This window comes from Notechis scutatus, chromosome 1 (genome assembly GCF_049901735.1).
Source record: "Notechis scutatus isolate UNSWTSFEM ecotype Mainland chromosome 1, rNotScu1.2, whole genome shotgun sequence".
In the NCBI taxonomy this organism is placed as follows: Eukaryota; Metazoa; Chordata; class Lepidosauria; order Squamata; family Elapidae; genus Notechis; species Notechis scutatus.
This window is the reverse complement of record NC_142009.1, coordinates 105,637,421-105,661,974: the sequence shown is the minus strand read 5'-3', so window position 1 is coordinate 105,661,974 and position 24,554 is coordinate 105,637,421. Positions and strand designations below refer to the sequence as shown.

Sequence of the window (24,554 nt, the reverse complement as noted above, 5' to 3'; positions counted from 1 at the left end):
GTTTCCTTAGTTCAAGTATTTGTTGCTGGATATTGATAAGATATTCTGAAAATGCATTAAAGCATTTACAGTATTTATTTACTGGTTTGTTTTTATGAAACCGTTGATAACTTTGTTAAGTGTGGCTTCCTTTTATGATACTAGGTTGTTCAAACATAGAAAAAAATGGGATTCGTGCATTTGGACCTGCTGCAGATTTCTTCTTAAAATTTGTCCTTTGCCAAGTCTGGAGACTTGAGTTTGCTTGGGCTGAAGGCAATTGTCTAGAGTAAAGTGGTAATGCCATAGTTAGTCCAAAAATGCTTGCCCCTCTCTAAGATTTTTTCTTTCAAAAGGGCAACTAGACAAGAAAGTCCAGTTTCCTTTTGAAAGAAAGCACTTTTGGGACAACCATGATGTGGATGACTGAGAATCTCCATTGACATTTGCCCCTCTCTAGATCAGTGGCGGGATTCAAATTTTTTTACTACCGGTTCTGTGGGCGTGGCTTGGCGGGCGTGGCAGGGGACGGATACTGTAAAACCTCCAGTCAGAGGTGGTATTTGCTGGTTCTCCGAACTACTCAAAATTTCCACTACCGGTTCTCCAGAACTGGTCAGAACCTGCTGAATACCACCTCTGCTCTAGATTCAGGAAAGAGAAGCAGAGCTGCAGTTTTATAGCAGAAACTGAGTGACTGGCTGGTCCTTTTGGTATCACCCCCTTCTCTCTCTCTCTCTCTCTCTTTCTCTCTCTTCTTTCTTTCTTTCTTTCTTTCTTTCTTTCTTTCTTTCTTTCTTTCTTTCTTTCTTTCTTTCTTCCCAATCCCCAAACAGTATTGCATTAAAATAGGCTTATATTTAAAGAAACAAAAAGAAGAACAAGTTCTTGATTTAGCACATGGGCACTTTTCACCATAAAATGGTACACAACCTTCCAGCAATGTTATTTGGGGGGGGGGGGCTAATGGCTGTGCCAACCTTCAGTTCACACTATGCACGCCTGTCATTTCAGATGTGAAACTCTAAGAAAATCAAGCTCACCCAGCTGCTTATGGACCAACTGTGAGTCCTCCTTTTGGTTACACTGCCTTAGTCTAATGTCACATTCTATATCTCTACTTTTTTTTATAAAAAAACAGGCATTTCAGACATGAAACAGCTTTATTTTCATATAAATTGCAGGAAAAGAGTGATTGGGCTTGGGATCCAGGATACTTGTAAAGAGGAAATTAATATTGTTATATACTGTAAGACAAGCAAAAAGAACAATTTTAAATACTTAGTAGGAGCAAGCTTCATTAAATGCAGGGGGACCTCTGAGTAAAAATGTCTAAGATTGCACTGTTACACTCCTGTTTTTTTGATAACACTAATTATTACTTATACATACTTATGTTTACTATTCATTCCAAGAAATTGTACCAATCAGAGGATAACTGGGGTTCAGGTACTCAGACACATACATTATTTAGATTAAAAAAAACTTATGTGAGAAGAAAGCAGCTCTAGGTCATACAAATCTTTTCTCTTAAATGCAAATGAAATTTCACCATTCTCCCCATTAGCAGACATCTCTTATTGGTAATTTGTATTCTTTTCTTTTGTTCACATCATAATGAATGCTGAGCACAGGCAGAACCTGAGCTTTGAGATGCTTTCACTTTTGTCTTCCTCTCCAAAGCTACAGAGGATCAAAAGGACATAAATTGGCATTCAATATACCAAATGACTCTTGCTTCTTCTTTTTAATTATGTAACTTAAAAAATAATCAATTTTGGTAGACAAGTAGATTTAAATTCTGCAAGAGCAAAACACCAACGATGTCCTCGTTGTGTTTTGTCTGGTCATAAACCTTTCTCTATGGAATGTTCCAAGCTGCAATGCTTTATCGGAAGTGTTCCTTTGGGAAATGAAATAAGTCCTGATCCGTATAGTTTTCTATTTGTCAAGTGGAAGACTTTTTTCCCCCCTTCCTGTCTTATTTTACCTGTTTCAGAGGTCTCATCAAAATGGATACCTGCTTTTAGCTACCTAATGCCTTTCTGATTTTGTTTTTGTTTCTGACTGACAGGTGCAAAGACGCTAAGTTTTGATTTGTTAGATTGTCGTTTTCTTCAGTGTCTCTCTACATTTGTACTTATCTGCCTGCTCATTCTAAGAAAATAGTCAGTTATCTAAAAGATGTATAACTTGATTTAGGGAGAGCAGTTTCCAAAGGCAGAAGCATGGAACAACACTATGTGTAAAAGTTTCCTAGGTTCAGGGTGGGAATAGTTGTGAGGTTTTGGGGTGGAAATGTTTTTTTTCTCAGCCTGTTTTATTATGTTCCTTTTTTATATTAGTAGTATTCATCTGGTGAATTTACATATTTAAGTGAAGTTCTGCATATAATAAGATTAGTGTCTTTAGCACAGCTGTAATAATTTTGACGAACAATAAGTGGGGAAGTGAAAATCCTCAGACAAAAGTTTCTTTTTGTCATGAATTGTTGCTCTCCATTCTTCATTTAAGAGAGAGAGTGTGTGTCTCTGTGTGAGAGAGAATGATTTGTGTCTGAAGGTTAGAAGAGGCTGACTGTGCTGGAACTGACTGCAGTGCCTTTTTGATTATTCATGGACAGTAATAGAAGGCACTTAAAAAGAACAATGAAATTGCTTATTTTTTTGTGATGGGCCATCTGTTGAATTGTTTTGTGTAACAATCGCACAATAGTATCTATGTCATATCGTTCTATTTTCAACAGCAGCTGATGATGTATACTTGGCCACTTGTCCTATTTTCTAAAAGTCCCATGACCATTTAAAGTCACCTTTAAAGTGAACCTTTCCTAGAAAGGTAATAGAAATGTAGAGCAGCTGGTGTGTATTTTCTTTCCTGGTCTTCTGGCAGGTCTGTGTTTCAAACTAACACGCTTTTTAAATCTTAAATCTCAACTGGAGTTTTAGAATGGAAGTTAACCAGAATTGTTCAGCAATCTGGAATAAAGACTTGTTTTGAGAAAAGATTGCTACATACTCCCTGCTTATTATTTCCCGTCCCACCCACATTTTTTCTTCAAGTGGCAACATAGAATCTTTTGCCTTTGAACCAACAAACCTCTCTTCTGACTAACAAGACAAAAAAAAAAAAAAACCTCAAAGCAAATTGGATGCAGCTTTGTCAATTGTACAAGTCAAGATTTTGCTTTTGACAATAATAGTATTGTCTTCTTCAGGTCACAGATATCGCTGATGCTATGATTCTCAAACAGCTTTTTGAAAACCTGTTCCAAAACGGTGTCATCGTTGTAGCCACATCAAACAGGCCACCAGAAGGTAATAATGAATAATATGCTGATCCTGGCTTTTTCAATGAAAGTACAGTTAAAATATCTTAAATTGACTGTACATTGATCTCTTTCTGGTTAACATCCGTCTCTTTTACCAGGTTCATACTTTTAGGTGTTATGTTAAGATCTAACTCTATGTCATACATTAAATTCTTTCTTGGTTTCTATTAAAAGTCATAAAAATAAATGATATTAACGTGCATTGAGTGGGATCTAAAGTAGAAAGAACTGCACTCTCAGAAAGACATTTTCTGTTAGCATAGTTCTCTTTTTCTGAATGAAAGTCTCTTCAATTCCTGGAGTAATCAAAAGTAGATTCAAGTACTCTTTCCTTAAAGCGTTCAAGAACCAATTGTCCTTTGAAACAAAAAGGTAAGAAATAGAAGTAGCAGGGCAGAGTAGTTAGAGCAGGGGTCACCATTCTTTTGGACCTCAGGGACCACCAAACTCATAATTTTAAATCCTGGGGATCAGTAATATGAATTTTGATCTAATCTAACCTCTCTCCCTCCCTCCCCCCACCTCTCTCTTTCTTTCTCTCTCTCACACACACCCAAACACACAGAGGCAGGGGTGGGATTCAAACGTCTTAACAACAGGTTCTGTGGGTGTGGTCTAATTTGTGGGTGTGGCTTGGTGGTCATGTGACTGGCTGGGCATGGCTTGTATGTAAATATTATAAATATTTATATAAATATTGAATTTTTATTAAAAAAAAGAGCAACTTTTACCCAAAATCAGGCAAAGCAGGCAGGCAGATTGAGTTGCTCACAGAATCACAGATTCACTTAGATCTGTGTTTCTGCGATCGGCTAGCTGAGTCTGCAACTGAATAATAGAACCTTTAGTCCCAAGGGAGGTTCGGCTCTGCTTAAAAACAGAGCCGAAGATCTAAAGATTAGCTAGAAAACAAGAAATCCAACAATTTCCTACTTTCTAGCTAATCTAAATCTCCCAGCACAGCAGAACAGCTGATGGTCGGAAAAAGGAAAAATAGCAACTTAGCAGGCAAGTTTGCTAGGCCAGGAGTGAATGGGCAGGGAGGGAGGGCCTTGTGGGCAGCGCAGCCTTGTGTTCCTGTGCAGCTTGGATTAAATGCTTTGGGGGGTGCTCTGGGGGTGACTTTTCTCTGCGGACCACCAAAATTTTCTCGTGGACCACCAGTGGGCCGTGGACCACCGGTTGGCGACCGTTGACTTAGAGGAAGAACAACAGAGTTAACAGTACATAGCTTCTCCCTGTACAAAGGGGAAGGAAAGCGTGTATTGCCCGTAACTCCTTAAAAGACATATAATTAATATAAAATAGGAAAAAGTAAATTATGCTAGGAAAATAGCACAGCGAATGCAAAGTATTATAGAATATTTAACCTGAAGTCAATAATATTCTAAAGTTAAGTACACAGAAAGACACAAAATGTGCGGGTATTTATATATTTAGATATGTTTTGTAAGTTGCCTCTAATCTCAGCTATAAGCTGCTTGGGCCATTCACAATAATAGCCAGTGAGAATGCAAGAGGAAATAATAACAGAATCCATTAACCACTTAAGCATCTTGCATTTTTCTCATTCAAGATTATGCTTTCAACAGTCTAGTCCACTTCAGCTCATGAAAGATCATACCATAATATATTGTTTAGTATTTAAGGTAATGGAAAACTATCATCTGAAAGTAGTGTCCTGTTTGCTGATGGCTAAAATGGGATGGGAACCAGTATCCTTTGAAATATTATTACAATACAATTCGCAGCATACAGATAATTGAACTACTCATTCAACTACAGTTTGAAGTTATAACGGTGCTGAAGGAGTGATGGTTGTGACCAGTCCTCAAAGTTCCAGCCATCCCAGAATCCCTCCAGTCACGTGACTGCAAGTTGGAAGCTTGGCAGTCAGCTGACACGATGGTTTCAGCATCCACATGATCACATTTGTGACTTCCCTGTCAATTTCCCGCAAGCAAAGTCAGTGATTCCCACAACCCTGGGGATCTCATGCCTTGTAGGATGTGTCGGCCTGCACTGTCATGCAAGAGTGGCTGGTCTGTTATGCTTATGTAGTGCTGCAGCACCCACCTGTGCCCTCTCCTTCACCTGGAAGTATCCATCTCTGTGCTCACGCTGCACTGACCATCTGCACACCATCCCATGCCTGGTAACAATGACACCACCCCACACACCCAACCTAGCCATGCCTGTACTATGGCCTGCACTTAGCTGCCTGCTAATCGGCTTGAAAGCCACCCTGGAATTGCGACTTCTGCTAGCTTTCCCATTGATTTTTCTCATTGGAAGCCAGCATGAAGTTGTGAGGAGGGCCTCCCTTAACAATTATGATCCTTGCTTAACGATGACAATGGAGAGTACTAGGATTGCTTTCGCTAAGGGATGTAGTTACGTGATGTCACACTTTACAATTGCATCACTTAGTGGTGGAAATTCTGGCCCCAGTTACCATTGTTAAGTGAGAACCACCTGTACCTCAGTTTTGAGCTTGCTGATTCGGGTTGTTGGAAACTGAAGGGCTTGCCACTGAACCAGAGCTAAGCCAACTACTAGTGCTAAATATATTCGTAAGTTAACAGCTGCTACGCATCACTGGTTGGAATGAAATCCCTGCTGGCCAAACAGGTTTTATGTAGTATGTTATTCTGCTTGATTCTTTTTAGCCTATGTAGTTTTATTATCTTCATTTCAAAATCTTAGAAATATTTGTATTTATATTTTATGTTTCAAATTTATATGCCATTCTTAAAAGCATAGTTTAGTAATTCAGTCGTCAAAAATAAAATGGTGTGTTATCTTCATCAAACTGAATTAGAACTTGTGTGTAATTATACACATTAAATTGTGTTTTGAACATAAACAAGAATCATAATAGTTGCTGAAGAATTGGCATGCAGTAATGTGACCCTAGTGCTTCATTTCTGCCAAGTGGCAATGCTGCTCTTTTCTGTTTATATATGCTACTAAAACTCGTATGTGAAACTGTGCATCACCCGGCAAAACTTTTTCAACCCAGATACCTCAAACGGACTTGCTTACAGAGTGTGTTCAAAATCTGGAGACCTGTGACTCCTGTGGAATTGAAATTTCATAAATTAAAAAGACATTTTATAACATAAAATTACCATTAAGCATTTTATGACACAATACAAAAGTCATAAAACATTTCCTGTAGTCAACTCCTGATGTTTGACTGTGCTCTACAGTTCATCATGTCTACTTTCAAGGCAGACTCATCTTGGAAATATCTCCTTGAATTTTGAAGAATTTTTCCAGTACATTAGCAGCTCTGTCATTGTGGAAGGCATTGAGGAATCTGGTGTCTCTGAAACTGATGACCCAAATGGGTCATAGGTTATCTAATACAGCTAAACCTGTTACACTCTAATGAATGCAGCCCTAGAATACATATTCATAAGTTTTGGTCTTGATTTATGAGGGCATAAATCCAAAACCTGTAGAAAGGCTCAGTTTTTTTTAAAAAAGTATGTATTTATTTGTATCTTATTTTTATTATTTTTACAAATAACTTTTAGCCAAATGATGATAGTGAAGAGTATCAAAGAATACTCTCTCAAACCAGAAGATGCAAGACATAGAAATGGAGTCAGGAAACCCCTGAAAATTGCAAACTTGAGTGAGAAGCAACTGTGACTTCAAGAGTTTCCTTGCCTGACATTATTATTCTTTCCTAGCACTCATTATTATTTCTGTCTTCCCCCAAGTCATGTTTATAATGGATTGATATTAGAAAAGCATTAGAATTGCATGCTTGATGTCAAAAACGCAAAAGAGATATAAGAATCCTCCAAATTCCTTAATTATTTTTCTTGGGATCACATAAGGTTACTAATAAATTAAAATTGTGTTCAGTATCAATATATTTATAGCGCTGGATAGTGAACTGTTGAAACCACCGTCTTTTCCAACTACTTGTGATCTGTATTTAGAATTGGATTATAAAATATCCTTTCATATGTTATGTTGCCCTGTAAAGGAATAGATTATAAGCAAAAAATTGAGGGTCTAATCTGCCTACAGCTGTTCCTGGTATCTAAAGCTTTTATATAGATATAGCCTGTCCCAAATAATGTACCAAATCTGGTAGGTGGTGTTATCTGGATACTTAATTGATTCAAATTTAGGATATATTCCCAAGATTTGGTTTCTGTTCCAGAAGTCAACATGGCTATCAAATCCCTAAGAATACAGGTTGTCCTTGATTTAAGACTGGTGGCTTAGTGACTATTCAGAGTTACGATGGACCTCCCTGGGGATACTTATGACCCAGTTCCGAAGTTCCAATAGTAGTCCCTCCCAGTCACATGACTGCATGTTGAATGCTCAGCAGTCAGCCCATGTTTAATGGTCATTTGCAGCATCCCATGATCACATGATCGCAATTCACAACAGTTGTGCTGAAAATCAGCATTTATTTCCAGTTTTAAGCAAAATGCTCATAATGAACAATGGGTTGACTTTCTGATCACAGTGTTTGCTTAACGGCAATCACAAAAAAGGTCATGAAATCAGGTTGGTGAGGTGGGTGAACCACTTTATAATAATCATGCCTAATGACCATGATGGGTAGACTCCATTCCAGTCATAAGTAGAGGACTATCTGTAGTAAGTAGCTATGTAATTTCCCTTTTTCATTCTTTTGATTTTTATTGGCCAGTTTGAATTACTTTGTATTTTGCTGTGGGATTGCAGATAAGACCTACAAAGTTTATTTTATATTTTACTAGCCGATAACCCAATGTTGCCTGGGTATTTATTTATCCCAATAAATAAGACAGGAAAATCCTGTAGTCGGGACTCACACTTTGTATGGTCTCTTGCCCAGTGTTGCAAGTCTTCTATTCCTCTCCTTAGGAATTTGTTGTCTATGCAGGTGTTTCATTTTTTTTTATTGCACTTGGCCAATCGCCTGACGTTTCCTTGGAGGGCTGAGAGGGCGCCCCCTTGTGGAGTACTGTGAAGCCCTTACCATAGCAAGTCTACTGTGCTGTACAGTAGAAGTCATTTTAAGGCACACACACACCCCAGGGGTGCTGGGGGGGGTCTTACCCCCACAGTATTTGTTTCCAGAGGGTAAGTCATCTGTGTACCAAGTTTGGTTGAAATTGCTCAAGGCATTCCAGAGTTATGCTGGAACACACACACACACACACACACACACACACACACACACATACACTTTTATATAGATAGATAGATTATTACCCATTCCAATATAGTTTGGAATGTTTGGTTGGAGGACACAACCACGTTTAAATACACCAAGAATTGCTTGGTTGTAAAAGTTAATTTATATATCCTGTGTGTGGATGCTGGCTGCATCTGTAATAGCAGCCTGGTAGTTTTATCTCTACCCAAGGCATAAGTGGAGACAGATGCCTTGGATGGAGACAAAACTACCAGACTTGCTTTCTGAATGCCAAAGGTTATGCTATTACAATGCTGCATGCCATTTTAATTATTTAATTTTTGTAGCATTTTTGCAAAGAAAACGCTACAAAATAAGGCAATGATAACAATGTACAGTAAATACAATTGCATTTTCTGTTTTTTTAAAGAAAATTTGGTGCTATGTACTTTGTGGAAATAATAACTTTAATTTTCTTGTATGTTACAGTATCTCCCTATCAATCTCTGATACGTTTATAATATTAGCAATTGTGTTGAAGTTGATATAATGCTTCTGCTATCAATTATATCATTTTTAGTTTGGAGTGAAATTAACAATGTTTTTTTTTTCTTTTTGGTCCTTGAACATAAGCAATATAATAATAGAGAATTTTCGGAAAAGAACGCAGCAAAGATAACACAATATGTTTTCTTTCAGATCTCTATAAAAATGGGCTCCAGAGAGTTAACTTTGTGCCATTCATTGCTATACTAAAGGTAAAAAATATATTTTTAAAAAACTATTTTTAAAAAAGTTACTAAACATTAGGAAAGATATGTAAGCAAGCATGAAAAATCCAGAAGAAGGGATGGCAATAAAATATAGATGAATAAACGAAGAGCTATAATAGAGATAAAATTTTCAAGTATAACATTACCAGTAAATAACTGAATGCATTATATCACTTTAGCAGAGTAAAAATCACTATCAAACTCTAAACCAAAAATGAATATCAAGAATTGTGGTCAACACAGTGTGAATCATACTGCAATCTATTTTACTAAATATCTGTTCTATTTTTGATGTCTTGTGAAACCAAAATGTAAATTCTATACATTGAGAAACCCACATTTCTTGATGTGGTATAAATCTGTGAATTACTTTTAAAAGGGGGCATTAATTTAGACATCAATGTGTATTTCCATAACTTAGTAAGCCATTCTTCCTTTGATGGGATCAGATGATCTTTCTGGTAAAAAATAATATGAAGCATTTATTTTTGTTAACATGGCTTTGTTTTTGCTTTCTTATTTTTTTTTTTGTTGGAGAACTAACTTTTAAAAAATTACTATAGTGAATATGGCTCCCCAAATTCCTATTTTCTTATTATATGCAAAAGAAGCAAGGGAGAAAGAATTTAGATAACTGTGCGGTTGGTTTGATGCATGACTAGATTTTGGCTTCCCAAATTTCATTGACTACTTCTGTGTTTAAAATACTACCAGGAATGAGAAGGGGGAACTTACAGCAGAACAGGTACAGATGGTCCTTAACTTACAACCATTCATTTTAGTGAGCATTATGACCATTGCAGCATCCCCATGGTCAGTGTGATCAAAATCTGGAAGCTTGGCAACTGGCATGTATTTATGACTGTTGCAGTGTCCTGGTGTCATGTGATCACCTTTTGTGATCTTCTGACAAGCAAAGCCAATGGGGAAGCTAGATTCAGTTAAAAATCATGTTACCAACATAACAACCGCAGTGATTGACTTAACACCAATGTTAAGAAAAGTAAAATGGGACAAAACTCACTTAACAATGGAAATGTTGGGCTCAGTTGTGGTCCCAAGTCAAGAACTACCTATGTTCAGTTCCAATTCATTTAAACGAGGCCTCATAAAAATTCAATGTAAACTCAACAGGGTCTCACACAGGTTTAAGAGACCTAGCATTAGATTCTTTTGTTACTGATTGCTGATAACCTACTATAATAATCTAGTATTTCAGTACAATCTGGGAAAACTGTTTTTTTTTTTCCACCTCGGATATTCAGCAATGTGCCTCTAAAATATGTAGATATCTATCAATGTGTTTTTGTAGATTTTCACAGGTACAGGTATGCAGGTCTTGGCATGTTCAGGTCTTTTACATGGGAAAAGACCCGAACACACGCCAAGACCTGCACATCTATGTATGTATGTATATGTGTACAATGATTTTGATCAATACAAAAATATCAGTAAATACTATTATATAGGAGATGGTATTGCATTTATATATTTAAATCTTTTCTTTGAAAATTATTGAGATTTTAAAATGCTTTATTTGGTTGAATCGTCTCCGTATAAAGTAAAGCAATTAAAGGGATAATATTTTTAGTAAGTGCTTCCTACAGTTGAAGTAATCAGCAGCACATGATTTCTATGGATGATATAAATTCATGAAATTGTGTAGAAGATGCTAAAGTCTGCAACCACTTTTATATTAACTGAAATCAGTGGGGCATCTTTTTTCTGAGTTAGCATATTATGTCAGTTGTCATCTTTCAATTGTGGGACCCAAATAAACCATCTGTGTGTGGGGGTTTCTTTAAATTTTATGTTTTGTGGTCTGTATAATGACCTAATTTCACTTGAGCTCTGGCTATCCTTGAACTTCTCCTTCATCTCTTATTATCGTTTAAGTAGTAGCAATGCAGTTGCGTATTTCCCTGGAAATCAGTTGTGTTTCATTTTATGAAATTTGTCTTTGAATATATTTTAGATTAGGTTATTGGCTTTACAACAGCGCTGGCTTTATCCCTACTAAATTATTATTTTTGACGGTCTGAAACTTGTCAGGGATAATAAGGTATATTTAACTACCATTCTGTTGAGTCAAGAATGGTTCTCTCTATAGCAGGATGGCAAATTCTGAGCCATTTGAGGGCAAAATCGCATCTTTTAGCCCCAGTGAGAAAATATAAAATGTTTCTGATTGTGTGTTCTGCCTTTGTCGGGCCACCTGTGTAAGGCTGAACAAATTTGTTTCTTCTCATTTCTTTAAAAAAGTCATTCTGGTGATTAAACTGATTTGTCAGTTAATTCTGTTCTAAGGCGGCGATAGCCTAGTAGCTTTCAGTACACTGAATAGTCTAAAGTTGCTTTTGTGGTCAGTGTCAGCATCCTGACCTCTGCTAAGCTGTCACCTGAGTCAGAATTCCTGGGATTAAGTCTTTGATATTGTGATGTCTTCACTTATCTATTGACTTTTTCAGTGCTGAAGATGTTAGGCCTTTTGATTTCTTTCTTAGTGAGAAGCCAAGCAAGTCTTCAATAGAAGTCTTTCTTTCCCAAGCTTTGGCAGTTGTAAACTCTGTCTTTCTCTTTTCTCTGTATTAATTAAATGGATTACTTTTGGGATATACAATGCAGTTCCGTTGTTGGGAATCACTGGGCTTAATATAATAATAAAAAAGAGGCTCTGTGTGTCTATACACATGCAGGCATACACACTCACGAACGCAATAAAATGTTAGAATAGGTTTTGACTTAGATCCAAGTTAAACTACATAGCCCTGTTCTGCGACTGCTTTTAACGTGATCTCATCTTAAGCATTTTGTCCGAAAGCATCTATGCTTTAGCCTACAAAATTAGAACTCCAGACTTTCGTTTGCTCCTCTAAAAGGTTTCCTTCCTATAGAATGGGAATCAAGAGCACACTGAATGCATTTATTCATTTTGTCTCTTCTAGAACCACAACACAAATTAAATATTCAAGAACCAGGCAACAGTTTTTAAAACATTTGGACTCAATGCAGTCATTTTGAAACTATAGAAAAGTAAATTGCGTCTGTATGTAAGGGTGTATGTAAGTGCCAATTATTTTTCCCCGGGCCATTGTTTGGCCGTTCTTCATTTTTCAAAACAAATTATCACCTAATGTTAAAATAATTGCGGCAAACTCTTAACATTCTCTTCCCTTTTTATTTTAATATTAATGACTCCTTTAATCCTGCTTCGGCAAATTAACTCTTTGGTTCAAACAAGTTACGCACATTTTGGAACAGCTACCTAATAAGTGTTTTTCTTCAGGTATTGGGATGTGTTTGCTTAATTAGCATATGGCACTTTTCTTTGCTTGCAATTCAGTGTGAAATAAAGCTGAGCCCCATCTTTCTGTGTAGCCCATTCCCCAAAGTCTCAGCCAGTTAATAAAGTTTGTAAGGGCTTTATCACAGGCTCCAGGAAGGTCCACAGAGAAGAACATTAATCCAATAAACATTTCATTGAGCTCATGAAAAGAAAGCATCAGGAGAAGAGAAGCTCCTGAAGAAGAAAAGCATATCATTGACCATTTTCTTCATGCAGAATTGTTAGAAATTTGCCAGATTAAGAAAAAGAGTGTTCAAATTTAGCAGCTAAATTGTGTTAAGAATAATGGGAATAGTTTGAACCTTACATGGTGAATATTCAAAAAAGCCACAACTGTTTTCTTCAAAGACTTACTGTGGAGCTGGATGGACAGGGCAAGAGGAGGTTGTGAGAAACCCAAATAGCAAATAACAGTGGTTGAAAGTTGAGGGAGGAGGGGAGGAATAGATAATTAGGTATAATTAGTGTGTATGAATTGTTGTCTCCCTGCCCTTGGCTTGAATAAATTTGGAAGGAACAAATCCAAGTGGCAAAACTGCTTTGATGTAAGAGGAGTCATTGTGGCTTGGCAGCATAAAGGCAGTGTTTTATACTTCTTTCATAATGGTTGTGATACAGAAAGGCTGAATGCACTGTGCACCCCCCAACACCCCTCCCCTGTCAGTCTGCTTTACAGCAAGGACTTTTGGATTCCCTTGAAACAAAATGCAGCAGAAGTTTTCAGTTGTGGGTAATGAGGTACTGGACCTCATCAGAGTTAGGCATAAGCCATCCTTAGCCTTTGGCTTAGATCTTAATCACTTTTGTATTGTGGGAAAGCTAGTTTCCAAAATCAACACGTCTTTCTTCATTTTTTTTCCACCCTTCCTGTTTGAATCTTTAGCAAAAGGAAAGACCAATGCAGAAAAGTGCAAGTCCGAGTTTAAAGAGTGGGAATCTAGTGAGAATATTTCGTTCTAAGTAGAAGTACATCAGAATAGTGTATTTACATACTTGTATCAGTCAAATCTTTTAATATCTGACAGTTTTATTCTAACATATGCTATTGACCATATTCGCTTCTACTTATTTGAATAATGTTAAGAAATCTGAAAATAGATTTCTATATGCTCCTTGTGTGAAAAATGTGAATACTTTTATGGATAATTCAAAATATCCCATCAAAGATCAAGATTTGATTTACATGTTGTACCTGAACCAAAAAACGTCCCAAGAAATCTTGAAGTACCTTATAGTTGCATTTTTTTTTTTTACATTGCAAATTTTACAATCTTTGTTAATATATTAATTGCTATTAATATATGCTTCTATGTAGGAACAATCAGCAAAATATCCAATTAGAATTAGAAACTAATTCAGAAGCTAAATGTATTCAGCTGAGATTCCAGAGAACAATACTGTTTTGGAAAAGAAACCTTTTTCATTCTGTACAGATCTGTATTATTTTAATATATAAGGAATAAATCAATCGAACTATTAAACAATAGTTCAAGCAATTTGAAAACTTTTTGCAAATATCAAGAAATGCTAATATGATTTAATTAGCCCATGGAGGACTCATTATTTTTCATTTTGTCATCAAACTCCGCTACTTAGCAAACAGAACCATCAGTTTGCTTTCTATCTTTCTTTGCTCAAAGATTTAATCCATTTAGGATGTCTTTTTAGATTTCTAGTGTTCAAAAATATAGAACTAAACCGTTACATTAAGGAATGCCATGAGCTTGCTATGCTTTAGAGTTGTTGTTATTAGAAAAAGGAAACGAGTGTTTCATTTAACCCTTTGAGGGCTTATTATATAGAACAAGTAGCCTTTTGTACTTGAAGTTGTACACTCTGAAAAAAGCAACACCTGAATATCTCTGAAGCTTGGATAATTATGCCCAATTGTGTTTTTGCTGGTATAGGTCACAGGAAATTCACTTGGGGTAGAGTCTCTACAAAGCTAAGATATATGCAGATTTTCTGTTGTTGGATTGTGTAAAAATTATTTACTGTTAATACTTGCATAAAGGTTAGAAAGGTTGATGAAGTGATATTTAGTATTGCTTTACTATTCACTGTGTGTCAGGATGTAATTATGACTGATTCATGGAACTGTCTTCGGAACGAACCATCTTTATTAAAATGCTGATCAAGATAAGAGCTGACAGTAATAAAGAATAGAACATTTTAGTCTTGTTGCTTTTCAGTGATTGCTAATTACCCCAGAGGTCATGTATAGTGCCTGGGAGGATTCATTGACATTATTTTCTTTTAAGTCTGCTGTTTGAACAACATCAGAACATGAAGACAAAGACTAAGTGCACATTGAACAATAGTTTGACCAAGTTTTTTATTTCACAAAATGCTGGATGATTCGTCTTTTTCTGGGTTTTTTTTTTTTGTTTTGTTATAGAGATGTACGTTCTCCTGAGAAGGGAAAAATCTTTATTTTAAAGAACTTTTACCTTAATTATATCCATCACAGTCATCACAAGGTCAAATGCATGAGGAGGAAACAATATATTGCTACTCTCCGATAGTTTGCCATGAGCAAAGCATAACACAATTTTTTTCCTGTGACTTTGGTTATCACATAAATCAGAATCTTTGGTCTTTTGATCGGATTAAAAGATGCATTTTACCTACTACATTCAGGCTGAGCTTTTGCACAGCGTATGCTATGTGTAGAATTGAAGTATGTGACCACCAGCTATATTTTAAGTCCAAAAGAAAGAGAAGAAAGATTCTCAGGAGTTAGATTAATTGGTAAAAGATATGAAAGGTGGGCAATGAGGCAAACAGTGGGTTAGATTAACTAGCACAAAACATGAAGGGAAATGGAAGGAATCAACTGGATCCAGAGTCTTATTGCACTGTGGAAATCATCCCACTTAATCATTTACTCAGAATGTACTACTTAGTGAAAGAGAGGGAGAAACAGTATTTGCAAGTCCTACTTCCTTCAGCAGTCTTCCATCCCAAAGCTTACATGACTTAAAACAATTCTAGTGGTAGAAGAAACCTTTTTCTTTGCAATAGAATTTTGTTTGACTTTATTCAATTTGTTTGGTCAGAAATACTTAAAACTCAGGAAGTATAATAGGATGTGGTTTTAATCAGCTTACTTGTTGTTTTTATGCAATAAGCCATATTCAAGACAATATTCAAGGCAATACATAATGTCAGAACAGAAGAGTAACAAAATTAATGGATTTTTCTCTACCCCAAACTACACTAAGAATCTGGGAATGGTTGGTTATCGGAGGAAAATTTATCTCTTGACAATCACTAACTTTTAGTTACTTATCAGTCAAACAACAACCATAAAGATACTTTTTTTCAGGATTTACCCTGTTCCAAAAATCTTAGCTGCTGAAGCAAAAAATGTGTTATCTCTGAGCTCTGCATATAATTCGGTCATCAAGCTGATCCTTTATAGGGCCTATGGAATCTTTTCTAAAATCATATAAAAATAATTGAGCTCAAGATAGTTTCCAAGAACAGAATCTTATCACTAGAGCTACAACAGTGAATCTTGGGAATTTGAACAAGAATTTCTTAATTATTAGCCATTTATAATATAAAAATCAAATGCATTTGAAATTTAATAGCTATTTAATAGCTATAATCACAATTGAGCATCATGCCTTTTCTAATGCTTTTACTGCGTTAGAAGGTTACCTACCAAAATTTCTGGAACCAATGTCTTGCTCTCTTTTAAGATTCAGGTAGTTATTTACATTTGCTGCTATATATTTTCATCCATTTTAATCTACAGTGTTTGTATATTATACAAATTATAATCAAAGGAATTTTGTCAACTCCTCAATGGAAATAGTTTTTCCTACAGTAGAGACAAGGAAGAGGATGTGCCATCATACGAACGAACGCCCATCTACATCAATAGGATTCATGCATTGCCATTTCTTTAGATTAGCTCCCAAAATGCTGTTTTCCCAACCAGAACCAGAACTATACTTGTTGCCTTACAGGGTAGTAAATTCAGTAAATTTTATTTATTCCCATGGCATTTAATTCCAGTGTTTCCCATATATTCTGAACCTTCTTGATGTGTTAATCTGCATCTAAGTTCAAGTTAACGTTGCCCATAATCAGAGGTTAAAGGAACTCTAGGCAGCCTAAAATATCATAGAGGACTAGGTTCTCTTTCCTTATCCTTTGATGAAGTTTGATGAATCTGATTTATGCACTGCAAGATATAAATTAAATTCTTATTTTGTTTATTGCATTATCTATACTTTCCGTTATTATTAAAAATCCAGCATCACTGACAACCAGGTTTTCTAGTCTTCTTTGGAGGGTCTTTGAAAAACTGTAAAAACACGATTGGTTTTCTCTTGAAGATGTACTACTGCTGTGCTAGCACTGTTATTGTGTGTTGGTTCACTTCTGGAAAATTTGACTCTGCCTATTGACCTAGGGAATATTTATCACAATCGAGAGCAGGGGTGTCAAACTTGCAGCCCACAGGCCGGATGCGTCACACACTGGCCACGCCCACCCATTTTAGCAAAGGGGGGGGGGGGAAAGTCACAATACATCACAATGTGACCGCTGCAAGTTTGACACCCCTGACCTAGAGGCTAGCAATAACAAGTCTATTCATTGTAATTGTGGAAGCAATGCTATCCTTCAAGAGAAGATCAAAAATCTTTCCCTTGATGAATCAAGACACAATCCACAGCACTGCTAAATCTGATATATTGCAACATAAAGGAAAACCTTTCTGTTGATATATTTAACATATTTAAAATAAGTAGTCCGTTGAAAGCCACTGCTATTTGATGGAGAAAAAAATTCATTCAATAGCAATATTAGCAATATTAACTTAAAACACCGCTATGTTTGTTACTCATATAATATTATTTCTACCTTTTTAAGCTGAAGGGAAAGCTTTATAAATAGGTTTTGTCTTTCAAAAGAAAAGACAAAACAATTTTTGGGGTAAGCTTGGTGCGTGTGACAGAACTTTTTTAAACATCCTAATTAAATTTTAGAATATGATTGACATATTCTAAATATGTCATACTATGCCATGTAGAAGTAATAAGACAACACCCAATAATTTGAATAGCTGAATAATTCATAGACTTGAGGCTAAATGAGGCAAGAAGTTACAGTACATATATGTGAAAGTGGAATTGTTTCTTTGGCCACTCACTACATGCAAGTTCTGCCATTTGGCTATGCTACCAATTCAGAGGGAACAAGAAAGAGGAGGCTTTTAACACTATTAGATAACATACAGTCATATCAAGATTTTTAATGTAAACCAACTGTATTAGGATTGTAGCTTTGAAAATTAAAGACGAAAAATACAAAGACTCCCGTTAAAAGTTCTTTAGCTGCTGATTAGGGATCCCTAATGGTGATTAGTGAGTATGGAATGCAATCATGCCTGTAGGCTTTAATCAGTCCTATGATAGAGAAGTCAGTTACCCAAAGAGAGACCCAATTAATACATGCGTTGTTTCTGTTGGATGTATTATTTTTAAAAGTTAAAAAAGGAGTAGATGGCAGGAAGATACGCAGCAAAGCACAAATCGGGGCATGGGTTGAAACTTTGAGGAAAATATCAGCTTTTTATTTAGAAAATAATGTTTCATATCGCACTTATTTTATTGTTTTGGTAATCAGCGTAGAGCCCCAGTGTCAGCTGTTATTTTAAAAGGCATAAGAATTCCATATATGCTTTTGTGAGCAAGTTTCTGATATGCAAGTTTTATTTATACAGGTTGTTTGCCTTAAATGCACTTTTTTGGGTGGGGCAGTACTAATGTTATGTAAGTGCTAATTTTTGTGCACAGTTTTGCTGTTGTTGGGAGTACAACAAACACAAAGTTACATCTGCAGCATCTGATTATAAGAAGTAATGTCATCTTTCTTTTGTTTCTCTGCTCAGAAATACTGCAACACCATCCAACTGGATTCTGGAATAGACTACAGGAAGCGTGCATTGCCGGCTGCAGGAAAGCTTTACTACCTGTAGGTAGAAACTAAGACTGGCTCTGTGCATTTTATTACAGTCATAGCAACTTTTAAATGGGGAGGAAAACGGAACCAAGTCGGTCCCATCGTCAATGGCTATGACATTGTTCATACCATCAGATAATATTTCCAGTATCTCCAGTAACGTCTTTTTCAAATCTGTGACTGAATTAAGACTAAATAGAAGGGGTGGGGGGGAGGTGTGGTGCTTGCAGAATGGAAGTGACAGATGGTTATAAAGCAATGAATATCCTCTTGCAAAGAGTGTTCAATTCCCTGGTAAATAAACAAGCATCCTTATTGTAGTAAAATAATTATTTATACAAATAGGGGCTCATTTACTATTTGGTGTGAACATTTGGGGATTCAAAACTTGGTCTTATTTTGACAGAGGATCTGCTTGTATCTAGGATGTTGATTGACTTCAGAATTCTGTATATCTGATAATGATAAAAATGAAGCTATAATAGAACCATCAGTACAATTTATCTGCATAGCTCTGATTTCTTCTTTCCCTGATGATAGTTTACTCTCAGAGCAATTTGTGAATACAGGTATATGTGACATAAAGTTGTTCCAACATCTGAAACAAAAAGTGGTTTTAATCAAGCCAACAGAAAAATAAATCTTCTTCTGACTTTTAGTATGGTATTGTTTTATACGACTTTAAGGATTTAAAAATTTTGTTCTCCACTAGCAAAAAGAGCAGTCCTAATCCAACTCTGTATTCTTTCCTTTGGACTATCTATACTACTATTTAAATAACCTACAAATATGTATTTTTGGTGAGCAATAAATAAGTACCTTTAATACAGGTAGCCCTCAATGATTATTGTTGAGTCCAAAATTATTGTTGCTAAGCGAGACAATTGCTAAGTGAGTTTTGCCCCATTTACAACTTTTCTTGCCATAGTTATTCAGTGAATCACTGCAGTTGTTAAGTTAATAAAATGGTTGTCACGCGAATCTGGTTTACCCATTGATTTTGCTTGTCAGAAGGTTGCAAAAGTGACACATGAGTCCAGGACATGGCAATCGTCATAAATGTGCGTCAGTTGCCAAGCATCTGAATTTTGATCACATGACCAATGGTTGCAATGGTAATAAGTGTGAAAAATAGTCATAAGTCACTTTTTTCAGTGCCGTTGTAACTTCGAACAGTCGCTAAACGTTGTAAGTTGAAGATTGCCTGTATTACCATCTAACCCACCAATAGATTTCCCATAGCAGATTTTTGGAAGGAGTCATTCTAAGATGTAGTACAGTGGTTCTCAAACCTTTTCAGTCCACTGCCCCCTTGGTGCTACAAACTCATCCTCAGTGCCCCCCACCCAGGGGTGGGATTCAAATTTCTTAACAACTGGTTCTGTGGGCGTGGCCTAATTTGTGGGTGCGGCTTGGTGGTCATGTGACTGGGTGGGCATGGCCAGGTGGTTTGCTGGTCATGTGACTGGCAAACCAAATATAAGTGGTCCTTAATGGCTGGTTGCTTAGGAAGTGTTCTAATTTATGACTGACCTCCCCAGAGCTACTTGACCTGTTTTTGGAGTTTTGACAGCCATGCACAGGCAGGCGCGTGCGCGCGCGCACACACACACACACACTCCCTTCTAATCCTGCTGGAGTAGGTGGTTGGACTAGATATCTCCTTCACTTTCTCCTCCCTTTCTTTCTTTCTTTCTTTCTTTCTTTCTTTCTTTCTTTCTTTCTTTCTTTCTTTCTTTCTTTCTTTCTTTCTTTCTTTCTTTCTTTCTTTCTTTCTTTCTTTCTTTCTTTCTTTCTTTCTTTTCTTTCTGTCCCTTCCTCCACCCCACCTTCTTTGTCTATCCCTTGCCTTCCTTTCTCTCTCCCTTTTTCTTTCCCTTTTCTCTTTCTTTTCTTTGTCTCTTCTCTCTCTCTTTCTCTCTTTCTTCCCCCTCTCTTTCTCTTTCTCTCTCTCCCTCCGTCCATATCCCATTCACTTTCTCCTCCCCCTCCCTCCCACTTTCTTTCTCTCTCTCTTTTTCTCTCTCTCTTTTCTCTTTCTCTCGTTCCCTCTCTCTATCTTTCTTTCTGTCCCTTCCTTCCATCCCCCCTCTTTCTTTGTCTATCCCTTTTCTTCCTTTCTTTTCCTTTCTCTCTCCCTTTTTCTTTCTTTACTTTCTTGTCTGTTCCTTCTCTTTCTCTCTTTCCCTCTCTTTCTCTCTCTTTTTCCCTCTCTCTCTTTTTTCTCTCTTTCCCCCTCTCTCTTTCTTTTCTCTCTCTCTCTTTCTCTCTTTCCCTCTCTCTCTATCCCTTCCTTAACCTATCTACCTATTTTCTGCCCAGGCAGGCGTGGCCTAATCTGTCAAAGGCCTGGGCTAATCCTGCATCACCCCATTTGCTCTTTCAGAGGCCCCGTCCCTTAATCTCCCCTTTTCTTTCCCCACAACCGCCTCTTTCGTGATCCCATGGCCGTGACTTTACCTTCCTCCTGCGGCTGGCTGCCAGGGAAGACAAGACAGGGATGAGCCATTATTGTTTCTGGGCCCCCACCAGCCCACATCGCCCTTGTCACGAATGCCTGCAGCTGCCGCGTGTTTTTTTTCGGTGCGGCTGGGTTGCAGCCACACCAAAAAAAACACGTGGCAACTGGAGGCTTTTTGCAGTGAAAATTACTAACCTCCGGCTTTGCTTGCTCCACTTCTCCAACACACTGCTGCAGCTGCATTCTAGGCGCCAGCCCCGCAGGTCCACCCCATTGAGCCCACTGCACTGGAGGGACTTGCCCAAGCAAGTCCAAGCAGAGTGGTGCAGCAGTCAGTGGGGTGAGCCTGCATGGCCAGCACCTAGAACACGGTGGCAGTGGTGCGTTGGACTCCAGCTGCACCGGAAAAAAACACGCGGCATCTAGATGCTTTTTGCAGTGAAAATTACCGACCTCTGGCTTTGCTTACTCCGCTCCTCCAACACGCTGCTGTGGCCGTCAGCGATTGTTGCACATGTGTGCGATCTCGTGCATGCGCAATAAGGACTGACTGGGCAGGGAACAGAGGAATGGGCGGAGAGGAGCAGGGCCAGCCAGGGGCCTGTTTTACCGGTTCTCCAAACTATCGGGAATGGTAACGAACCGGTAGAATCCCACCCCTGAATTGCTCCCTGTGAGGGGCCCACCTCCAGCACTCGTCTGCCCCCTCCCTTGCCTCTTAGCACTCCCCTAAGACATCTCACTGCCCGCCAGGGGGCGGTACCGCCCACTTTGGAAACCACTGGTGTAGTATATATACTGTAGATACTTGGGAGAAAGAATCCATAGGCAAGAATGATAGGATGCTAATATTTATGTAGCACTCTTAATAAACATATTTCTTATGTGTAATTTGTCCCAGAGATGTTGGGATTATCACCATCAGCCCAATACATCACAGTTGTCACCAAGCATAATTTGTGTGGGCATGAAAGGCTGCAATAGTAAGGAATCATGAAGGTGATGCTACCCTTAAGACCTGGGAACCAATGTGACATTGTGATGAAGATGTTGGATGAAGACAAGGGATATACACAGTCCAGTCTACACTCAACAGTAGAGGCCACTGGATGATTTGGACCATTCACTTTCTTTTTATACAGTTAATGTGATTAAGTTTTTGTTTTGGAGAAAAATTAAGGAGGGAACTTCATATATATGCTGCATGAGCTAAATGCAAATCTAACAGAATAAATAAATAATTATGCCTCTCAGTATTGGTTATCAAGGAGTGGCCAAGATATTTTGCCATCTAAGGATGAAGAGAAAAGAAGAAAATTGTTCTTTTCTACCCTTTTCCAAGTAGCAATGTGAGGGAGTAAAGTTTAGGTAGGTAGGTAGATGTGTGTGTGCGTGTGTGTGTCAATTCTGCTTTTATAATTTTTTTAAATAACTCAAGGTGGCAAACATGTCCAATATATTTTTCTCCTATTTTCCCCACAACAACAACCCTGTGAGGTGGGTTGGGCTGAGAGAAAGTGACTGGCCCAAGGTTACCCAAGCTGGCTTTCAAGGCTAGGGTGGGACTATAATTTACTGTTTCTTGCTTTTTACCTGGGGTCTTAATTACTAGACCAAACTACCTGTGCTTTGGAAAAGCAGCTGCAGCCAGGAAGAAATGCTTCCTCCCCCTCCCCCCCAATAGTCTTGGATTGCACCACAGTCCTGGATCCCACCTCTGCCACCAGTTGTGAGGGTTATTTGATCTTCAAGGATTGAACACACCACAGCATAGCAAATCATAGCTTGTGGTCTCGGCATTTGAATGGTTGTCCTCTTGCCTGTTTATAATAGTTGATAATAGCTGCCAATCTCCAGGCGTAGCTTCCGTTTCCCAGTCTGTATGCCATTTGCTATGACCTTTCCAGAGAGGTGGGAGGGGGGGAGGGAGAGGGAGATATATATATATATATTTCATTCTATCTTAGCATTTGTTTGTATAAGCTCAAAAGACTGGGGGGGGGGGGACCCTCGATATCAGCACATCCTCAAAAACTTCAGGCTGTGGCTGTGTCCAGTCTTTGGAGACCAAAGACCCCTCACAGACAGTTGAGGAAATAAAAATTTTGAATACTTCTCTACTTCCAGGAAGTAAAAATGCAATGATGTAATAGTATGTACATTGACATGGCAATTTATTGTCTTTTATCAAAAAGGCTATCCCAGTTCAGGACATGTGTCTAAGTTTGCATAATGGATGACGTTGAAACACAACTTCTAGTTCTACCAATGGATGTCCCAGAGGCATCTGATAGGAAATCTGGCTTGGAAATTTCAGTAGCTGCTGTTAACATTTTAAATTTTGAGCACCTTCTAAAATTTTAAGCAAAGTATTACATAACTTATTTTTTTAATTGGTAAAAAGAACTATAAATATTGGGTGACTTCTTATTAAAAGTAAAAAAGACTTCTTTTGATAGACTCCTTGAATATATCAACTAAATTATATTCAGAAGAGTTATAAATATTCTAAATTGTCCTAGAGTTATAATCTTGATTCTAGATGCCAGTAGCCAGCAGAAGAGAGATTGGTTTTACTCCAGTCTGTTTCAAGTGTTGTGAGTGTTATGAATGCACATAATTCCAAAAGGTTCCCTCTCAGATGTCAGTCAGCTTTTACCTTTTTTGTAAGATATAGACAGGACTCTGCCCGTCTCATTGTATGCATATATCGCATGGATGGCCTTGCTTGCATTGTCATATTAATGGAGACAGCTTGAAATGTAGAAGTCTTTCAGTGAATGTAAATAAAATGAAATTATCTACCTGAGAGTTAATGTTCTCTGCTTTTTAAGTGAATTCTAAATCTAATGTTTGTATTTACAACATAACATCCTGTTCGTTCTCTCTCTGTCTCTCTCTCTTATATGGGCAGAAAGCTAAGCAAGCTCAGGCAGCTGTTTGATGTTGGCTTCAAGTGTTATTAATTTTATATTCTATTATTCTTTTCACTGTAGCACAAGTGAAGCTGATGTGGAGGCTGTCATGGATAAGTTGTTTGATGAGCTGGCTCAAAAACAAAATGATTGTACGTAAGTTAATTTCTCTTGAAAGAGAATACATTTAGAACACAATGCCCAATCTCCACTGACCAATTAATAAGTTCTACTGCTTTATATGGGTTGATGCCACACTCAAATGGCAGTCATTGTATCAGCATTTTGTCTAATTTATGTGTTGAATCATGTGCTATTATTCATCAAGCTATGCATTTCCTATCTGTAAGAGATGAGTTTTATAGTAATTATCCAGACAAGATTGAGTCTTTGTTCATGTTCCCATAGTAACTAGACCAAGGATTTTAAAAGTACAAGGCAGAGGACTGAGAGTGAATAAAGCATGTGGAACCATTGCAGACTTCACATTTGAAGAGCTGTGCGACAAAGTGAGTACACCATCAAGCCTGGTTGGGCTTTTCAGGTCTGTTTTGATCCTATCCCTGCTCCAAATAAGCCTTCAGATCTCTTTTGAGTTTATAACAACCACCACAA

The 24,554-nt window shown here is 37.5% G+C and overlaps 1 protein-coding gene across 1 annotated transcript in view; it reads left to right on the top strand.

Moving 5' to 3' along the window:
* Positions 1 to 24,554, top strand: part of AFG1L (AFG1 like ATPase) — a 65,324-nt gene that overhangs the window by 22,874 nt on the left and 17,896 nt on the right. Inside the window, exons 6-10 of the mRNA XM_026666637.2 lie at positions 3,197 to 3,296; positions 9,165 to 9,223; positions 18,493 to 18,575; positions 24,021 to 24,091; positions 24,348 to 24,448. Coding sequence (XP_026522422.2) covers positions 3,197 to 3,296; positions 9,165 to 9,223; positions 18,493 to 18,575; positions 24,021 to 24,091; positions 24,348 to 24,448 — 414 coding nt within the window. The remainder of the gene's footprint in view (positions 1 to 3,196; positions 3,297 to 9,164; positions 9,224 to 18,492; positions 18,576 to 24,020; positions 24,092 to 24,347; positions 24,449 to 24,554) is intronic.